Below are 18,087 nucleotides of genomic sequence, written 5' to 3' on the forward strand. Positions count from 1 at the left end.
CCAGGGCTTTTTGCCTCGGCGCACGTCCTTGGACATGCACTTTGTTGTGGAGCAAATTGTGTCACATGGGGCAAAATAACCCTGCCTGGCTCCTCCTGGATCTTCAGCCAGGGGGAGCTAAAGCCCAGGGCCAGCACCTGTGCTGCTCCTGGCAGTATAAAAAGCTGCCCTGTTCTGGCCCTAGCAAAATAAGCCACTCTGGCAAGTAGCTCAGGGCCACTTGCTCTCAGGAGCTTCTGGGGCCCACCCAATTGGTACCTGTGGATACTACTACCCCTTGTGCCAGCTGGACTGATGAAGCATCCCTGAACGTTCCCTGCATCCTCTACCCACTGCAGCAGTCTGGCAGTGGGGGCTGCTGCCTGGCTGTGACCTGCTGCGCACCTGCCAGATTCGGATGGGGACTACACAACCAGTAGAGGCATCTGCCCCTCTGGGCCAGCTGCCAGTGGGCTACAGTTGCAGGGTTGGCCTTTGTGCGACACTACTGCTATGTGTACCCCCTGCCTGGCCATCTGGGCAGCTATTGCCCAGAAGATGTTCTGGGTGTGGTGGCCTGCTTTGAACTGTCAAAGCACGTCCTCCTGGCCCCATTTGGCCAGGAGGTCAGCCACAGCCAGCTGAGTCCAAGGTGCCAGCTCTGAGCAGGCAGGGTCCTGCCACTGGCCACCCTAGCAGGAATTCTGGTGTTCCCTATTGGAAAACTGAAAAATCCCCAATAAAAAAAATCTCAAAATCGCTCTCTAAATTACTCTCAAATCCATGTTCCTCCACAAGTAAATTAAAAGACCTCTATAAACAGAGAGAGAGAGTGAGACAGAGACAGTGATTAGTTGGACAATGTTTTATTGGTATCTAGTGTTAAAGCAAGTCTCTTATCCCTGGCTCTCCAGGGACCTAGTAGACCTCCTGAGGCTAAAAAGAAAGGCCTACAAAGGATGGAGGATGGGAGTCACCTCCAAGGAGGATTATTCTGCACTGGTCCGGTCCTGTAGGGAACAGACCAGGAAAGCCAAGGCTGCAGCTGAACTCCAGCTAGCTTTGAGCATCAAGGACAATAAAAAGTCCTTTTTCAGATATGTGGGGAGCCGGAGGAAAAGCAGGGGCAACATTGGACCCCTGCTGAACCAGATGGGGCAACTGACAACTGACGCCCAGGAAAAAGCCAACCTATTAAATAGGTACTTTGCGTCAGTCTTTCATCAGCCCCATGGGATGCCCATGCCCGCTACAGGGCTGGGAAGTCCGGGTGAGGGTGATCCCCTGCCCTCCATTAATGCTGACTTTCTGAAGGAACATCTTGAGAAGCTGAATACCTTCAAGTCAGCTGGCCCTGACAATCTTCACCCCAGGGTACTCAAGGAGCTGGCGAGCATCATAGCCCAGCCTCTAGCACGGATCTTTGAAAACTCTTGGCGCTCTGGTGTACTGCCCGAAGACTGGAAGAAGGCCAATGTGGTGCCTATCTTCAAGAAAGGGAGGAAAGTGGATCCGGCGAACTATAGGCCCATCAGCCTGACTTCTACCCTGGGGAAGATCTTAGAAAAGTTTATTAAAGAGGCCATCCTTAATGGACTGGCTGACGCCAACATCTTAAGGGATAGCCAGCACGGGTTTGTTGCGGGTAGGTCTTGCTTGACCAATCTCATTTCCTTCTACGACCAGGTGACCTATCACCTGGACAAGGGAGAAGAGATTGATGTCATATATCTTGACTTCAAAAAAGCCTTCGATCTGGTGTCCCATGATCGCCTCTTGGAGAAACTGGCCAATTGTCGCCTTGGGTCCTCCACAATCCACTGGCTGGAAAATTGGCTCCGGGGTCAGACCCAGAGGGTAGTAATTGATGGAAGTCACTCATCGTGGTGTCCTGTGACCAGTGGGGTCCCCCAAGGCTCTGTCCTTGGACCCATACTGTTCAACATCTTCATTAATGATGTGGACACTGGAGTCAGAAGCGGACTGGCCAAGTTCGCTGATGACACCAAACTTTGGGGCAAAGCATCCACACCAGAAGACAGGCGGGTGATCCAGGCTGACCTGGACAGGCTCAGCAAGTGGGCGGGTGAGAATCTGATGGTGTTCAACGCCGATAAATGCAAGGTTCTCCACCTTGGGGGAAAAAAACCCGCAGCATCCTTATAGGCTCGGCAGTGCTGTGTTGGCTAGCACTATGGAAGAAAGAGACTTGGGGGTCATCATTGACCACAAGATGAACATGAGCCTGCAATGCGATGCGGTGGCTAGTAAAGCGACCAAAACGCTGGCTTGCATCCATAGATGCTTCTCAAGCAAATCCCGGGACATCATTCTCCCCCTGTACTCCGCCTTAGTGAGGCCGCAGCTGGAGTACTGTGTCCAGTTTTGGGCTCCACAATTCAAAAAGGATGTGGAGAAGCTTGAGAGAGTCCAGAGAAGAGCCACACACATGATCAGAGGTCAGGGAAGAAGACCCTACGATGACAGGCTGAGAGCCCTGGGGCTCTTTAGCCTGAAAAACCGCAGGCTCAGGGGTGATCTGATGGCCACCTACAAGTTTATCAGGGGTGACCATCAGTATCTGGGGGAACGTTTGTTCACCAGAGCGCCCCAAGGGATGACGAGGTCAAAAGGTCACAAACTACTTCAATATCGTTTCAGGCTGGACATAAGGAAGAATTTCTTTACTGTCCGAGCCCCCAAGGTCTGGAACAGCCTGCCACCGGAGGTTGTTCAAGCGCCTTCATTGAACACCTTCAAGATGGAACTGGATGCTTATCTTGCTGGGATCCTATGACCCCAGCTGACGTCCTGCCCTTTGGGCGGGGGGCTGGACTCGATGATCTTCCAAGGTCCCTTCCAGCCCTAATGTCTATGAAATCTATGAAATCATAATAATAAAGTGAACTCTAAATACAGGTTTCATGAATTCATTAATACATATTTTGCTGCCCTTCTACAAAGCAATGGCCCCCACACAAGGGGTTGGTCCCCCACACAAGGGCTTTGGCCCCCCCAACACGGGGTTCAGCTGCCACATAAGGGGTTCAGGCCCCCAACAGGGGGTTCATTCCCCACACAAAGGGTTTGGCCCCCCAAAAGGGGGTTCAGACCCCCAGCAGGGGGTTTGGCACTATCACAAGGGGTACAGCCCCCCAACAGGGGGTTCATCCCCCACACAAGGAGTATTGCCCCCCAACAGGGGCCAAATGGCCCCCACAGGGGCTACTACTGCCCCTGCAAGGTCCACATGCCCCACCCCACCCCCGATTGCTGCCCCACCTGGCCCCATCCCCCACCAACTGCTGCAGCCCCCACAATGGCTGCCCCCAACCCCCCCCACTCTCCCAGGCCCCCCCCAATGGATTCCCCACCCAGCCTCACCACGCCACTTGCACCCCCAGGCCCCCAAGGCTATCCCCACAACCCCAGGCACCATCACTTAAAAAAAAAACAACCCAGAAAAAGAACAGAAAAAAAATGGAAAAAAAGTGCCTTTGCTTACCTGGGGGGGGGCACCTCCAGGGTCTCCTGGTAGAGCTCCCCGCCAACCTCAGCACAGGGCAGCGGAGGGGCAGAAGGGCTCAGGCTGGGGCCGCTGGGGCTGTCAGCCTGCTCTGCACTGTGCGGGCGGGGCCCCAGGCAGCCAGTGGGCAGGGCAGCTTCAACTGCTGGTCAGTGCCGGGGTTTTTTGTCACCAGCTGTACACCCACTCTGAAGGAATATGCCACCAGCTGCTAGCTTATATATTTGCATTTTTTAGTTGATTTTTATGTGTCAGTCATGTGACTAGCAGATCTAAAGAAGATCTAAAGTTGCTCTGGAGATATTTTTTTTCTTGAGTATAATTGTCTGACAGTGAAAGCAAGGATAGAAGTCTGGTAAGTAATCAAAGAACGTGGAACTACAGAGTATTGATTCAGGAAGTTATAAGTGAGGGAGAAAAGTAAATGTCATGATGTGCTCTGAAAGCAGTTGGTTTTTTATGTCCAGTAGCCATTGGAGAGAAGTAAGGAAAACTCACCAAGATTTATCTTCTAGCAGCTGATTTTCCAGCCTGCCTCCTATATTTGGTCTTTGCCATTTTTTTCCATCTGGCTTTCTCATTGCTCATACTGGTAAATACATATTTTGCTCAGGTTGCAAAATGTATTTGTCTCGGGAAGGAAATGCTGTTGTTTGATTTGATTTTCTTATGAACAATTTTTTTTTTTAATTTTGATTGGAAGACTTGATAGGATTTCTTGTGTAAATTCATTGTGATGACTCTGTGAAGAAGGAGATCCCTGGGTTCTTACCAAGCAGCTGGAAGGCAGGAAGACAGCTATTAAAATAATTTGTATAGAAAGGCTAATATATGTTTTGTTTCCTTTTATTCAGTGCCTCTTCCCAGTGTTTTCCAATTTGATGTTAACCCGTGGATTCTTTAGTCTGGGACGCTCATCCTGCAGAAGTGCTGGGGTGCTTCTTTCTCAGCTGTTTCTTATTTAATTTCAAAGCTGTCTTTATTTCAAATTTGACATTTTTAATGTTATTTCCATCAGAAATAAAGAACTCTGAGACTGCGGTCGTAGTCAGTGTAATTTGTGCTGAAGGAATGAATTGCACAATTCTGTAAGTTTCCTCTCTGAATACATTTTTGTGTTCCTCATTCTAGTTCCTTGTGTCATATGCTGCAACCTACAATATATTGCTTTGGCCAGTTCAGGCATGTGCTGGGATGCTCCATATGCATATAGTCAGAATATTGACTACGTTTTCAGGTGGCCTTATGAAGCTTGCAGGTTGGCAGTTAGAGTGGTTGCTGCCATAGGGACTTGTGTAGGATAGCTCTGTATCACTTACTTTGCTATGTTGTGTATGTTCATTAAACAGATGTGCTTTCCATCATTTCCATCCACTGGTCTTCTGAGTTACCAGTGAAGTCTGAATATGTCATATTTGGGATTTTTTTCAGGAAGGGTGTTGAAAACAAGTTTCTTAATGTATTGAGAATAAACAATAACAGGATGGAAGCATAAGGACTGTGGTGAAGAAAGCAGTAAGATGAGATTGTTAGGCCCAAGGGTCATGAATTAAATCAGATGCCTTTTATGTAGATGACTAAAATGACTTGTTTACCTATGTTTTTATAAGCCTTCCTAAAAACATTCTTCTTTTGGAAAACTAGCAGGTTCCAAGCTAAGTGTGGACACATCAGACAGTAAGAACAGTGGAGTTTGGAGTGGGTCAGAGACACAAAAGGTAAAACTTTTGCTTTAGCTGCAATCTAACACTCAATTAATGATGACGTTATAGGGAAATTAAAAAGAAATGTGAATTAGTGGTATGGTTGTAAATACTGTAGGAGCGTTTACATTTTTAAAGAAGCTAATATCTAATTCTAAGCTAAATTTAAGTGAAGAATATTGGCTGTAGGTTTCTTAGAAGACCTTGAATAGTGAAATAGGTATTGTAGAGTCTTTTTGAAACCACAGTTCAAATAATTAGGAAGTAGTTCAAAAGAGCAAACACTGTGGGTTGTTTAGCATTATAGTAAAAGGAGCTGGGAGTGCTCCCTGCAGTCCTCTTCATTACTAAACTCTATTTGAATTGCACATTTTCAGTTCAACTGTCCACCTCAGTCTGAGTATTTAAAAAATCAGGAAATACAGTTTAGGCATTTCCAATAATCGGATTTGGAAAAAAGTTTTGTCCCATTAAAAAAAAAAAATCCTATGGTGCCTCCATGCTTTGAAAGAAAGGCTTGAATTTGATTGGGGACTACCTTTACTCTGTGAAAATCTGCCAATTTTGGTCGAAGTGTAACCCTTTGAAAAAAATATTTGTAGTTTTCAGTTTGAGTACTCAGGAAAGACTGGCTTGTGCTTGGCAGCTCTACAGAGTGTGTTTCAGTAAGACTGAGTCTGGAGATGGGGCAGGGGGGAAACTGAGCTTGATCAAGTCTGTGGAAGTCCTTAACCATGGCTTAGCTTAATAACACATCAATTAATGGCATCCATGGGCTTAATCAGGGGGTTAAGCCTACAGAAGCCATTAACTGATGCATTAATAAGCAAGCCCCAGTTTGGGGCTATCTGGCAATCTGTGGGGAGGGGTGGGAATTCTGTGGCCCCTTGGCCAGTTGGAAGTGTGTGTGTGGGGGGACGGGGACTGTGCTCAGCCCACAAAAATAGTGCTGGGCCCCATGGTCTGCCTGTGAAATGGGTGGGCAACCGCCTCTTAGAAGCACCTACATAGGTTCTTACATATTGCCATTTAATGTGTTAACAACATAATAGATGTAAGTCACTCAGGGGTCTATGAACATGTACAGTATCTAGCTGAGGTGAAGCACTTAGTTGAGCAGTGCTGGTAACACTGCAGTACTGTAGCTGAGCAACTATCAGTTTGTTGCCTGGTTCCAGTGGTAGCCAGGTGGGGTTTTTTTTCTGCCCAAGGTAACAGGGAAGGTGAATTACAAGACTTTTAAACAATGGTGTGAATGGGGAGACGATATGTATTATTATTTTTCTTTTACAGATAATGTCTGCCCTAGACCCTCCTGCAGAGGACATGAGCAACAGTCAAATTTCTGAGCTGAATCCATCTTATACTCAGGCTCGCTTCCCTCATCTCAATTTTGATTTGCACAAGCTATCAGAAGAAATGGAGAAAGAATACCAGGAGATTCGTGAGCAGTTGCAAAGGGGTTATAACCCCAGCATGAGAAATGAATGCAAGAGGTTAAAAACATTCTTCTCCTATGACTCTGGTTCATCGTGGGCTCCCACAGAGATGGCTGCTGCTGGGTTTTATTACACGGGGGTTAAGTCTGGTATACAGTGTTTCTGCTGTGGGCTGGTTTTATTTGCAGCAGGAGCCAGATTGTCCCCAGATTCAGAGCATAAAAAATTTCGGCCTCAGTGTGAATTTGTCCAAGAGAAAGAGGTGGGTAACATTCTGCGGTATGACATACGTGTTCAGAACGTAGAGAAGAGTCCGACAGAGCCTACAGACAGATACAAAGAGGAGGAGGCTAGACTTCAGTCTTTTGAAGCCTGGCCATTCTATGCCAGAGGAACCCAGCCAGCTGCGCTCTCTAGTGCTGGATTTTTCTTTACAGGTGAATGGAAATAGTGCTTTGAAGAGTTCCTGGTTTGATTTAATTAAATGATGTATCTGAATTTGCAAGGCATATCTGCTCTACAAGTCTGAGTACCACAGTTACAAATCCAGGTTTTTCTAAATGTTAATTTCCCCTACAGCACAACTTTGATATTGTGGCAGTTTCTCCAAAGATAAATCGGAGAGAGATAATTGTCAGCAGGACATGTCTGCCCACAGCTTCCCTGGGCAGCTATTCTCCTGCCTAACAATTATCCACTGCAGAAGCCCCTCTGCAGTCCCAATACACCGCACCATTCACTTGATGGTGTTTGGTGTGCTGGTAGGTTCAGGATACTTGACTATTAGAAGGTACTCCCCAAGTTGTGATAATACCTGCCAGTCCAGCCCTGGTTTCACCCCATGAATTTAAGTACTATCTGAAGAAGCTTTTGTACTTTTTGAATTCTTCTCAATTGATACATCACTGCAAAATAGGTCTACTTATTAATCTTGCAAGTAAACTTAGTGATTTGGGAGAAGACAATAAAATGGTAAACAATGTTATTCTACCAAGACTGTAGAATGTCTTTAAAAAAGAATCAAGTTTCAAGGTTTGGATGTGTCAGAAGTACCTCATCTGATAGTTTCCTTTTCAGCCTTGTGCTTCATTAAGTCAGACTCCCCCTAAACTTGCCTAATTCAAAATCTGTTAACATCTCATTAAGTTTGCATAGGAGTTCCCTCATTGCATAGGAGTTCACACATTACAATGTAAGCCAGGAAGTTCCAATTAAAAAGATCCAAATTATTGAGCTGGTGTTCACTGTGATAGTTGTGGTTGCACAGCTGCTGTGTGGGCAAAAGACCACACAGAGTCTGGGATCATCTTTGACACGTGATTCTCTACGTGCAGGTGAAAAAGATAAAGTTCAGTGCTTTGCCTGTAGTGGATGTTTGGGGAACTGGGAAGAAGGTGATGATCCTTGGAAAGAACATGCCAAATGGTTTCCTGAGTAAGTGACTGATCATCCTTAAGAAATTTCTCCTTGCATAGTGAAGGCTGACCTGCATTCACTTTTGACATACTGCTGAAAGAGGACTAATTTAGGCTTTCAGGGTTGCTAAGTGATCAATATCAAAAAACTTTTTTCCTAAAACAAAAAAGCTTCCTACTGTAATTTTTCCAATGTGGGGGTGAGATGACCTCTAAAATGGAACAAATATTTGTTCTCTATGTAATTTGTGTCCTTCTTCCTTGCACATTATTTCTAGGAATATTCCAGAGGCTTAGCTATGAGCTAACAGTGGTAGATAGTTCCCTTTAATAATTAGCTGGTTGTGTAAATAATATTGGTGGCACCCATACATGTCCTGTCTACTTACTGTCTGTGTCTGAAATGAAAAAAAGTTTAAATAGTTTATGGTATCTGAAATCATAAGAAAAATAAAAGACCCTCCCCCAAAAGCAGGCCACAGCACTGAGACATTTAATTTCCTTTGTTGTTTTATAGGTGTGAATTCCTTCATCATAAGAAATCCAGCGATGAAATTCAAGAATACATTCAAAACTATGGTGGATTTGTAAAAGTGATGGTAAATCATTAATGGCTATATTTTTTCTCTCTTTTTATCCTAGAACTTGATGCTGAACTTGTCAAAATTTAATTAATATGGTTAACATGAGGCAGTAAAAGAAATTCTGCTGACTTCAGGGGTAAGCAGCTGAGCCACATGTTTAGGTTCTGCAGGACCCTAGTGTCAGAGTCCTGTTGCTATCTGAGAAAACTTGAACTCAAGATCCACACTCCCTGGACATTGCAAAATGAGACTGATACAGCTATGGCTAGAAGTAGCTGAGAGAGGGAGCTCAAGGGTAGTGCTACTTGTTTTTTATTGATTAAACCAGAAAATCTGGAATGTGGTATGGGTCACCCACAGAATTTTAGATTCCCAAGACGATGCTGAGTTCTATTATATCTCTAATATCTCTAATATCCTACTTGTAGGGAGTTTCCCATCTCTAGCTGTACCCAGGTGGTGGTTCTTTTCAAGCATCTTTTCAGCTGTCTTCAAAATTGAAAGTATAATTAATCAGTTGATATCTGGAGGTGCTACTAGTCCTAGCCCTGTTGTATGGTTATTTCTTTTGCTTCACTAACCTACCACATAAATTCAAGAGATATCATTTAAGAGAAGAAAATGTTGACTTTGAATTTTCATTCTGCTTAGGGAAAACATTTCACAACTCCTTTGATAAAGAGGATATTACCTACAGAAACAGGTACAGATTGAGAATGAATTCTACTGTAATCCTAAACACTTTTTTCTAGTTTCCTTGTTGATCAGTTTTGAAAATAAACCAGGGGCAGCTTTTGTTGTTTTCTAGAGAAAAGACTTCAAATATGAAAGTTTCTAGTTATCTGTGCATAAGTCATACTCCCATGTGCCTCTCAAAGTGAGATCAAGAGAGGAAATGCAACTGGGAACTTTAAAAGGAACCATTGGCCATGTCCATACAGTATGTGATGCACACGGCACATTGAGGCATTTCCCGTGCTGCTACCTTGTGGTGCAAGGGTTTTTTTTGACCCTGGGAGATCCTGGGGTCAAAAAATCCCACGTGGGGAAAAAAAAGAGGCAGTACATGTGGGTGCAGTGCATGCTGCCCAAAACGAGCTTGGCTCACCGGAGCCACGCTCTGGCTGCCAGCCAGGCTCCAAGCTGCAGAAGTGCCAAGGCTGCAGCTTCCTTGGCCCCCACAACCCTAGGTAAGGCAGCTGGGACCAGCAGATGGCCAAAGTGATTATTCCTCTTTGGCATAAGTGAGGATTTTAATAGTTAATCTAAAATTCTAAGTAAGATTTTTGTATAGCTGTTTTTCTGGGAGCTCAGTGGGTGCACTTAGAGACTGATTTTTACCCATATGTTGTGGGTGTTATAGTATGGGAGCTTTCTCAAATAATCAAATGTCTTGGATTGCAAAGGTGGTCCCATTCCCAACATCTTTGAGGATGAAGGAGCTCGACTGGATTCTTTTAAAACTTGGCCACAGGAAGCACAAGTTGATGCCACCATGCTTGCCAAAGCAGGATTGTTCTACACAGGTCAGTAAAAGGCTCATTAGCTACTTGTTTTAAAAAAAGACAACAAGTAGGGAAGAAATGGGCCTGTTGTGCAATGAGGCTGTTGTAGAGGTGAAAGGTGAATACTGAGGTATGGCTGAAAACCTGAGTTAATACTTCGTCTTGTTTCCAGTGTGGTTGATCATGTTGAATATGTAGGGGGCAAAGGCAAGCTGGGTAATGAGAATGTGCATCTGAACATGTTAATTGCCACATTTCAGTTTTGCTTCCACTTAGAAGAGTCTAACACAGTGTTTCCCCTGAAGATAGGGGAGAAGAAATGGACCAGGCAGTCTGACCTCAGTGCTGCACAAAGCTTAAGGATTAATTAAGGGGGAAAAGATGAACGTTACAATTTAATATAAGAACTGTTAGGTGAGACAGCAGCTAGATAAAGGGAAAATTATGCCTGGTTGTATAGAGAGGAATGTTGTTGACCTGGAGGCGTTTACAAGTAGAGTTCCTCACATGTCACGCTCAGAACCAATCTTACCTGCTGTTTTCATTAATGCACTTGGCATGTAAAGCTGAATTGTGCTAATGTAATTTGCTAACAGCTTGAAGTTGTGACACATGGTCAATATGGTCAATATGGGTGAGGACTCAAATATTATATGGAAGGAGATGGGTGATGTTGAGGACTGGAGTGTTGGGGATGGAGTGAAATGGTTGAAATGCAGTAGTAGAAAGTACTAGGTAATGGATTTGGGGATTAACTTTAAGATATTCTGCTGTAAGATGGGGACTCGCTACTTGGAAACATTGGAATCAAAAGGAAAATCTGGGTGTACTGATCACAGGATGATTATGAGCCAGCAGCATGGTGAAGTTGTGGGAAAAGGCAGATGCACATCAATAGGAGTATTAGGTGTAAAAGGTAGGAAGTGATAGTGTCCCTTTAATTGATAGTGATTAGCCTCATCTACTGCTACTGCTGAGCAGTAGATGAAGCTAAATTGTGTGCAGTTTTGGAGTTTGTATTTTAAAAAGGACTTGGGAAATTAGAGAGGGTCCAGAGGTGGGAGAGAAAAGTGGTGAAGGGCTTGGAAGGTACTAAATAACTGTCTCAACCATCTAAAATTGGGAAGCCAGGAATTTAACCAGGAAAAGTCTAAGCCAGATGATTCTTTCAACATCTGTGCCAATTGTTGTAAGGCACCAATTTTGTCTTCAATTAGCACAGAATTATCAGTGAGGTTGAAACAACACATTCCTTTTAAAGTTTCACACCCAAGATTGTGTCGTAATAAGAGATAATCAATAGCGGCTCTATTTTCTAAGACAGCGTCCCTTAATTGTTTTTGTTCAGCATTCAGGGCTGAAAGAGCTTGAGATGTAGCATTTAGTCCTTTTGCTAGAACACAGGCCACTGCATTAAGATTTCTGCTATTACTTACAGCGAGGCCTGGAACCCCCACCATAGATGCAGCTAATGCTACGTATTCAGCCTTAGATAATAGTCCAGGGGAATCATTCTCATCGCAATCAGCAGTGAGAGTAGTGTATGCCCACTTATACCTCCCACCGAGAGGGGTTTGTTCAGTGTGCATTAGGTCAGATTTCCTTGGAAGGGCTGCAGTTACCCGGGCAATGGTGCATGGTCCTCCAGTAGCGTTTGCTGGGAGGTATGAATATATTATTCTCCCGCAGGCTAGAAACCATCCTCGAGGAAGGATGGTATGTGCGTATGCATAGGATATTTGACTGGTCTTATTACAGAGGACATCTTTACCTTGGTTCAATTTAAGGCAATTACCAGTACAATTAACCATTAGGAAACATTTGGAAGCATTAGCTGTTGCCTGAACCTGTACGGAAAACATGTTTCTGGTTTTGTCTTTTACAATAGTTCCCCAATTATATATATTCTGATATGTATTTTCCTTATCTATACCTTTCAGCATAGTATAATTCTCTAAAATTTTCAAAGGGGTTGGTACTGCGATTAAACATGAGGTAAAAACCAGGTAAGCATTGATCCCTCCTGCTAAGCAGAAGTCCATTCTATTTAAAATTTCCTGGGCCAGATAAATCCAGACATTTTCCTGAGAGTCAAATTTTTGTTGTAAAAGGTTTTCCCAACTTATGAGGAGGAGTGGACAGATCAGGGCGCCCCACAATAAAACCTTGACCAATTTCATGATAAGGCCTGTAAAACTTGATCAAAGATTGACAAATTATTTAAAGTTCCTTTCTTTTGAATAGGAATTTTAAGTCTCTTATTGGCTCCACCTTCCACTGTTCTCTGCCTCCAGTCCCGGAGTCTGCAGGGGTTCCTTCTTGTTCTGGTCCAGCCACTGGCTTTAGGCGGCTGGAATGTATCCAAGTCTTGATTCCTTTGAGCTTTGCTGCCGTCGGGGTCGTCAAAAGCACCCTATATGGGCCCTTCCATCTGGCTCAAAGTGGTTCCTCATTCCAGTCTTTCACAAGGGCGTAACTCCCAGGTAATAGTCGGTTTTCCGGGGCAGGAGACTGATCCTGTGACTGCAGCACATCCCGTACCTGCTGATGGATGGAAGACAAAACAGAAACCAAGGACCATACATATTCTCTAATCATTCCCTCTCCTAAAACATGTAACTGTTGTTCAGTACCCATGGGCAGACTCAGAGGGTAAGGCTTACCATACATTATCTCAAACGGGCTTAATCCCAATTTAGAATGTGGTGCGACCCTTACTCGTAACAGGGCCAAGGGTAGGGCCTCTGGCCATTTGAGTTGAGCTTCTTGGCAAATCTTTGCAAGGTGTCTTTTTAAGGTCTGATTCATATGTTCCACCTTTCCACTGGACTGGGGTCGCCAAGGGGTGTGTAAATGCCAGCTTATTCCCAGGAACTCAGAAACCTTCTGAGTAATTTGTGCAATGAAATGTGGGCCATTGTCTGACCCTATTCCTTTTGGAAGTCCGAAGCGAGGTATGATTTCTCGGAGGAACGCCTTGACCACCTCTCGGGCTTGAGCAGTCCGACATGGGAAGCACTCAACCCAATTAGAGAAAGTGTCCACAAAGACAAGGAGATATCTCATCCCTTGTTGCCGGGGCAACTCGGTAAAATCCACCTGCCATTCTTCTCCTGGCCCATTGCCTATTCTCTGATGTCCTGGAGTTTCTTTTCTCCCTTCTTTTTGGGTTATTTCTCTGGCAGACCTCACATGTTTCTGATACCTTCTTGGCAGCCTCTTTTAACCCCACTCCAGTTACATAGTGACTGATCCATCTTACCAGGGCCCTGGGTCCATAGTGGGTGCCATGATGAGCGCTCTTTACTACCTCATGAACCCAGGCAGCTGGGATGATAATGCGGCCATCCTTTGCTACTAGCCACCCGTGCTCCCCCTTCTTTGCTTGAAACTCTTTTATTGTTTGTCTTTTTCCCCATACTGTGGTGTCACAGGCTGGTATAGGTCTGGGAGGAGAGGTAACAGATTACTTACTTCAGGCAGCAAGTCTGTCTGAGGTCTTTTAGCTGCTGTCTTTGCCATAGCGTCAGCAAATCGATTACCTTTTGTGGAGGGGTCGTTCCCTTTCTGATGTGCCTTACAATGCATTACCGCTACCTCCTTCAGTTCCCAGACTGCCTTGAGGAGAGCTTTTATTTGCTTGCTATGCTTGATGCTTGCTCCTTTAGCATCAAGTAGACCCCGCTCTTTCCACAGCGCTCCGTGAGCATGTAAAACAAGGAAAACATATTTAGAGTCAGTATAAATATTGACAGTTTTGTTGGCTGCCAATTGCAAAGCCCTAGTCATAGCAATGAGTTCAGCCTTTTGAGCTGAAACAGATGGGTTTAAAGGTCCTGCTTCTATCACATTCTGTGTAGTCACGATAGTGTATCTGGATTTTCAAATTCCATTCTCCATACTCGAGCTGCCATCCGTGTAGAATTCCAGTTCAGCATTGTCAAGGGGTCGGTCTCTCAGGTTTGGTCTTGAGGAGTAAACAGCTTCCAATGTTTGCAGGCAATCATATACAAGATCTGGTGTGTCAGCCATAGGTGGCAACAGTGTTGCTGGATTTACAGTGCAAGAAATGGCCAATTTTATTTCAGGCTTATCTAGGAGGATGGCCTGATATCGAGCCATTCGTCCCGGGGTTAACCAGTTCCCTCCTTTCTGCTCCAGGACTGTAAGCACTGCATGAGGCACATATACAGTCATTTCATGGCCTAGGGTTAACTTTTCAGCTTCTTGTATTAGCAGACAGGTGGCAGCAACAGCCCAGAGACAAGCAGGCCATCCGGATGACACAAGGTCTAATTGCTTGGAAAAATATGCCACCAGTTGCTGCCAGCTACCTAATTTCTGTGTTAATACCTCCACGGCCACCCCGCTTTGGTCATGCACAAAAAGGGAAAAAGGCTTACTCATGTCCGGTAGTCCTAAGGCGGGTGCTTCAATAAGAGCCTGCTTTAACTGGCAGAATGCTTGCTCACACTCTTCAGTCCATTCGAGCACCTTTTCATCACCTTGTGTAGCTCCATACAGAGGTTTTGCAATAACCCCAAAATTTGGAACCCAAATCCTGCAAAAACCTACTGTACCTAAGAAGCCCCGTAGTTGCTTCTTTGTTTTTGGGGGTGCTAGCCGGCATATAGCTTCTTTTCTTTCAGGCAACAGGGCTCTCTGACCAGGCTGTAGTTCAAATCCCAAATATGTTACCTTCTGGGACATCGGTTGTATCTTACTTCTGGATACTCGGTATCCTTCTTGTCCCAGAAAATTAAGGAGGCAGATTGTTCCTTCCAGGCAACTTGCTTCAGTGGTGGCTGTTAAAAGCAAGTCATCCACATATTGCAGAAGGGCACAGAACAGTGGCAGTTTTAGCCTACGTAAATCCTTGCTTAACGCAGTGCCGAATAGGGTTGGGCTGTTTTTAAACCCTTGGGGTAAGACAGTCCAGCAAAACTGAGTCTTAATGCTAGTATCTGGGTCTTCCCATTCAAATGCAAATATTTCCTGAGATTGCCTCTCTACCGGTATACAGAAGAAAGCATCTTTTAAATCAATAACCGTGAACCAGTTATGAGCTGGGTTCAAGGCAGACAGCAGGGTGTATGGGTTGGGGACAACCGGGTGTATACCCACGACCACTTTATTTACAGCTCTCAGGTCTTGAACAAAACGATATTCGTCACTCTTAGGCTTTTTCACGGGCAAGATGGGTGTATTAAAAGCTGATGTGCATTCACGGAGAAGGCCATACTCCAGGAACCGTTCAACTAACGGCTTCAGTCCTTTCCTGGCTTCCATCCACATTGGATATTGTTTCATGCATGGAGGCTGGGCCCCTGGAAAAAGTTGAATCTTTACAGGGTCAGCATTTTTAGCCTTCCTGGATCGGTGACCTGCCCATACCCATGGAACAACAGCATCGAGCAGGGTTTGAGGAATATCCGGTGTACTTTCCTCTCGGAGAAGGCCGAGAAAGCAAGCCTGCAAATGCCACCCCTTTTCAGGAGGCACCGTTAGGAACATTTGCCCATCCTGAAATGACAACATAGTTTGCAGTTTACAGAGGAGGTCTCTCCCTAAAAGGGGAATGGGGCAGTCTGGCATATACAAGAATTGATGGGTGACTTCGGCCTGCCCAAGATTACAGGTCATTGGCTGTAGGAAGGGCCGTGTTACTGCCTTCCCTGTGACCCCTACCACCAGCACAGTCTTTTTACTTAAAAGTTTCAGTTTTTGAGTTAAGACAGAATGGGTAGCACCTGTATCGACGAGAAATTCTACCAGTTCATCTCTGTCCCCTAGTTGCATTTTAACCAGAGGCTCGTCAGGGGACACCGGGATCTGGGTTATCTTTCCCTCCCGGGCCTCTGGTCCCCTTCAATCTGAATCCCTTCCAAAAGCAAACAGTCCACTACTCTCCTCTTTTCTTTTCACCTTCACCTACTTTCCGATTGGGGCATTCCCGCTCCCAGTGTCCCTTTTGTTTGCAATAGGCACACTGATCTTTCTCTAATGGACCCTGCCTCTGAGACTGTCTCCGGGATCCCTCATTTCTGGGTTTTCCCGTGATTGCAGCTGCCACTAGGGCTGCCTGCATTTTCCTCTTTCTCTCCTCTTTCTTGTCCTGTTTCTTTTCCTGAACACTTTCTCGGTTAGTAAATACTTGGTAAGCAATGTCTACTAGTTGGGAAATAGGCATACCTGTTGCTCCGTCTGTCTTCTGCAATTTCTTCCTAATGTCCGGTGCACTCTGACCTATGGAGATCATATTTACCATGCGAGCGTTCGATGCATCCTCCGGGTCCTCGCGGGTGTATTGTCTGAAAGTAGTATAGATTCTTTCCAAGAAGGCACTCGGGGTCTCATTCATCTCCTGTCGAACCTCATACACCTTACTGAGATTCTGAGGTTTTTTCACAGCACCTCTCAATCCTTGGAGGATATATTCTCGATAGGCGCGGATGGAGGTCATATCTTGGTCCGGGTTCCAATCTGGCTCCTGGGTGGGGACATGATTGTCCTTATTTCCTTGCAGGCACCCTGCAGTAATTTCCTTTTCCACGTACTCACGGGCTTTGTTTACTACCATCCTCCTTTCCTCTGGTGTCCACAGGACATCTAAAAGAGACTGAACATCTGCCCAGGTTGGGTTATGGGTTTTGAAAATTGTTTCAAACAGGTTTTGTACCTTTTCAGGGTTCTCTCTCAAGCTGGGGGTATTGTTCCGCCAGTTATACAAATCTGAAGTAGTGAAAGGAACGTGCACAAAGGTTTGACGGTAGGTTGGCTCACCATCATCTTCGAGGGGCCCGGGTACCACTTGTTCTCTTAGGGGAAATACCCCATTTCCCTTCCCACGGCCAGGATCAGATTCCCTGTGATGTTTTCCCTTAACCCCAGAGTCTGCTCCTAACTGTACTCTCCACCCACCTCCCGGGGTTATATCAGGAGAAGTCGGGGGTTCTGGAGATTGCCAAGCACCTGACGGCCATGGTCGGTGCTGTTCCAGATCCCTGGGTCGGGGAGTGTTCTCAACCTCCGCCTTGGGGGGGGGAGGAAGGAAGAACAGCAGATGCCAACGAGGAATCAGACGAATGAGGAGGAGGAGGGGGAAGAGGAGGAGGATAAGGTAAAGGTGGCAAAGGGAGGGGAGCCTCCGGCTCCAGACATTCCAGGACAGGATTTGCAGTTGGTCGAGCCACTGCCATCTCACAGATCCCAACCCCCTCCCCCAATCCACATTCCTCCAAAACCTTTTTATCCCTACAGAGAGACATAAACGCTTGTGCATACATCAATTCCTCCCATTTACCATTCTGCCGGCAGAACAAAATCAATTGTAAGATGGTATTATAATTAACACTTCCCTCCGGAGGCCAATGTTCTTGATCATCTAGCTTATAGCGTGGCCACACAGTTTCACAGAAGAATTTAGCTTTCTTCTTAGTCATAGGATCCCCACCGAACTCTGCCCACTGTCCCAATACACAAGAGAGGGGGGTACATTTCCTAACCTTATTGTTAATGGTACCCATCTCAGGGCTGCCTTCCCGGTCCTTACCGTCCGACTTACCTGGGATCCAGGGATCTGTTCCTAGTCCTCGTCCTCACAGGGGAAAAATCACTGGTCTTGGACTCGGGCCAGACAGAATACTTACAGAGATAATCCCAGGCAGGTGTACTGACGGTAGGCCTTATGCCCTTTCTACCCTCTCACCCAAGTGCCTGTTACTGGTACTTTCACTCTATGGCATTGCACTGTTAGGCTACTGCCGCCTCAGCGATCTAGCTCCCCCTGAAGCAAAAGTCTCACCGGGAAGAGATCCCGGGGCGCGCCTGACATTCGCTCCAGAGGAGTGGTTCTCTGGTCATCAGGTAGTCCGGGCAAAGCCTTATCTAAGGCAGTCCCATCTGGGTCGCCAAAACTGTTGTGCCCCAGCTCAAG

General features: G+C 45.6%; 1 protein-coding gene across 1 annotated transcript in view; it reads left to right on the forward strand.

Moving 5' to 3' along the window:
- The first annotated feature begins 3,678 nt into the window (after positions 1-3,678).
- The window catches only part of NAIP (NLR family apoptosis inhibitory protein), a 41,037-nt gene continuing 26,628 nt past the window's right edge, over positions 3,679-18,087 (forward strand). The window contains exons 1-8 of the mRNA XM_059725076.1: positions 3,679-3,860; positions 4,524-4,593; positions 5,150-5,223; positions 6,502-7,084; positions 7,982-8,081; positions 8,580-8,661; positions 9,298-9,349; positions 10,053-10,172. Of these exons, the coding sequence (XP_059581059.1) occupies positions 6,505-7,084; positions 7,982-8,081; positions 8,580-8,661; positions 9,298-9,349; positions 10,053-10,172 (934 nt within the window). The 5' untranslated portion in view covers positions 3,679-3,860; positions 4,524-4,593; positions 5,150-5,223; positions 6,502-6,504. The remainder of the gene's footprint in view (positions 3,861-4,523; positions 4,594-5,149; positions 5,224-6,501; positions 7,085-7,981; positions 8,082-8,579; positions 8,662-9,297; positions 9,350-10,052; positions 10,173-18,087) is intronic.

Source organism: Alligator mississippiensis, chromosome 3 (assembly GCF_030867095.1).
Source record: "Alligator mississippiensis isolate rAllMis1 chromosome 3, rAllMis1, whole genome shotgun sequence".
NCBI classification, from domain to species: domain Eukaryota; kingdom Metazoa; phylum Chordata; order Crocodylia; family Alligatoridae; genus Alligator; species Alligator mississippiensis.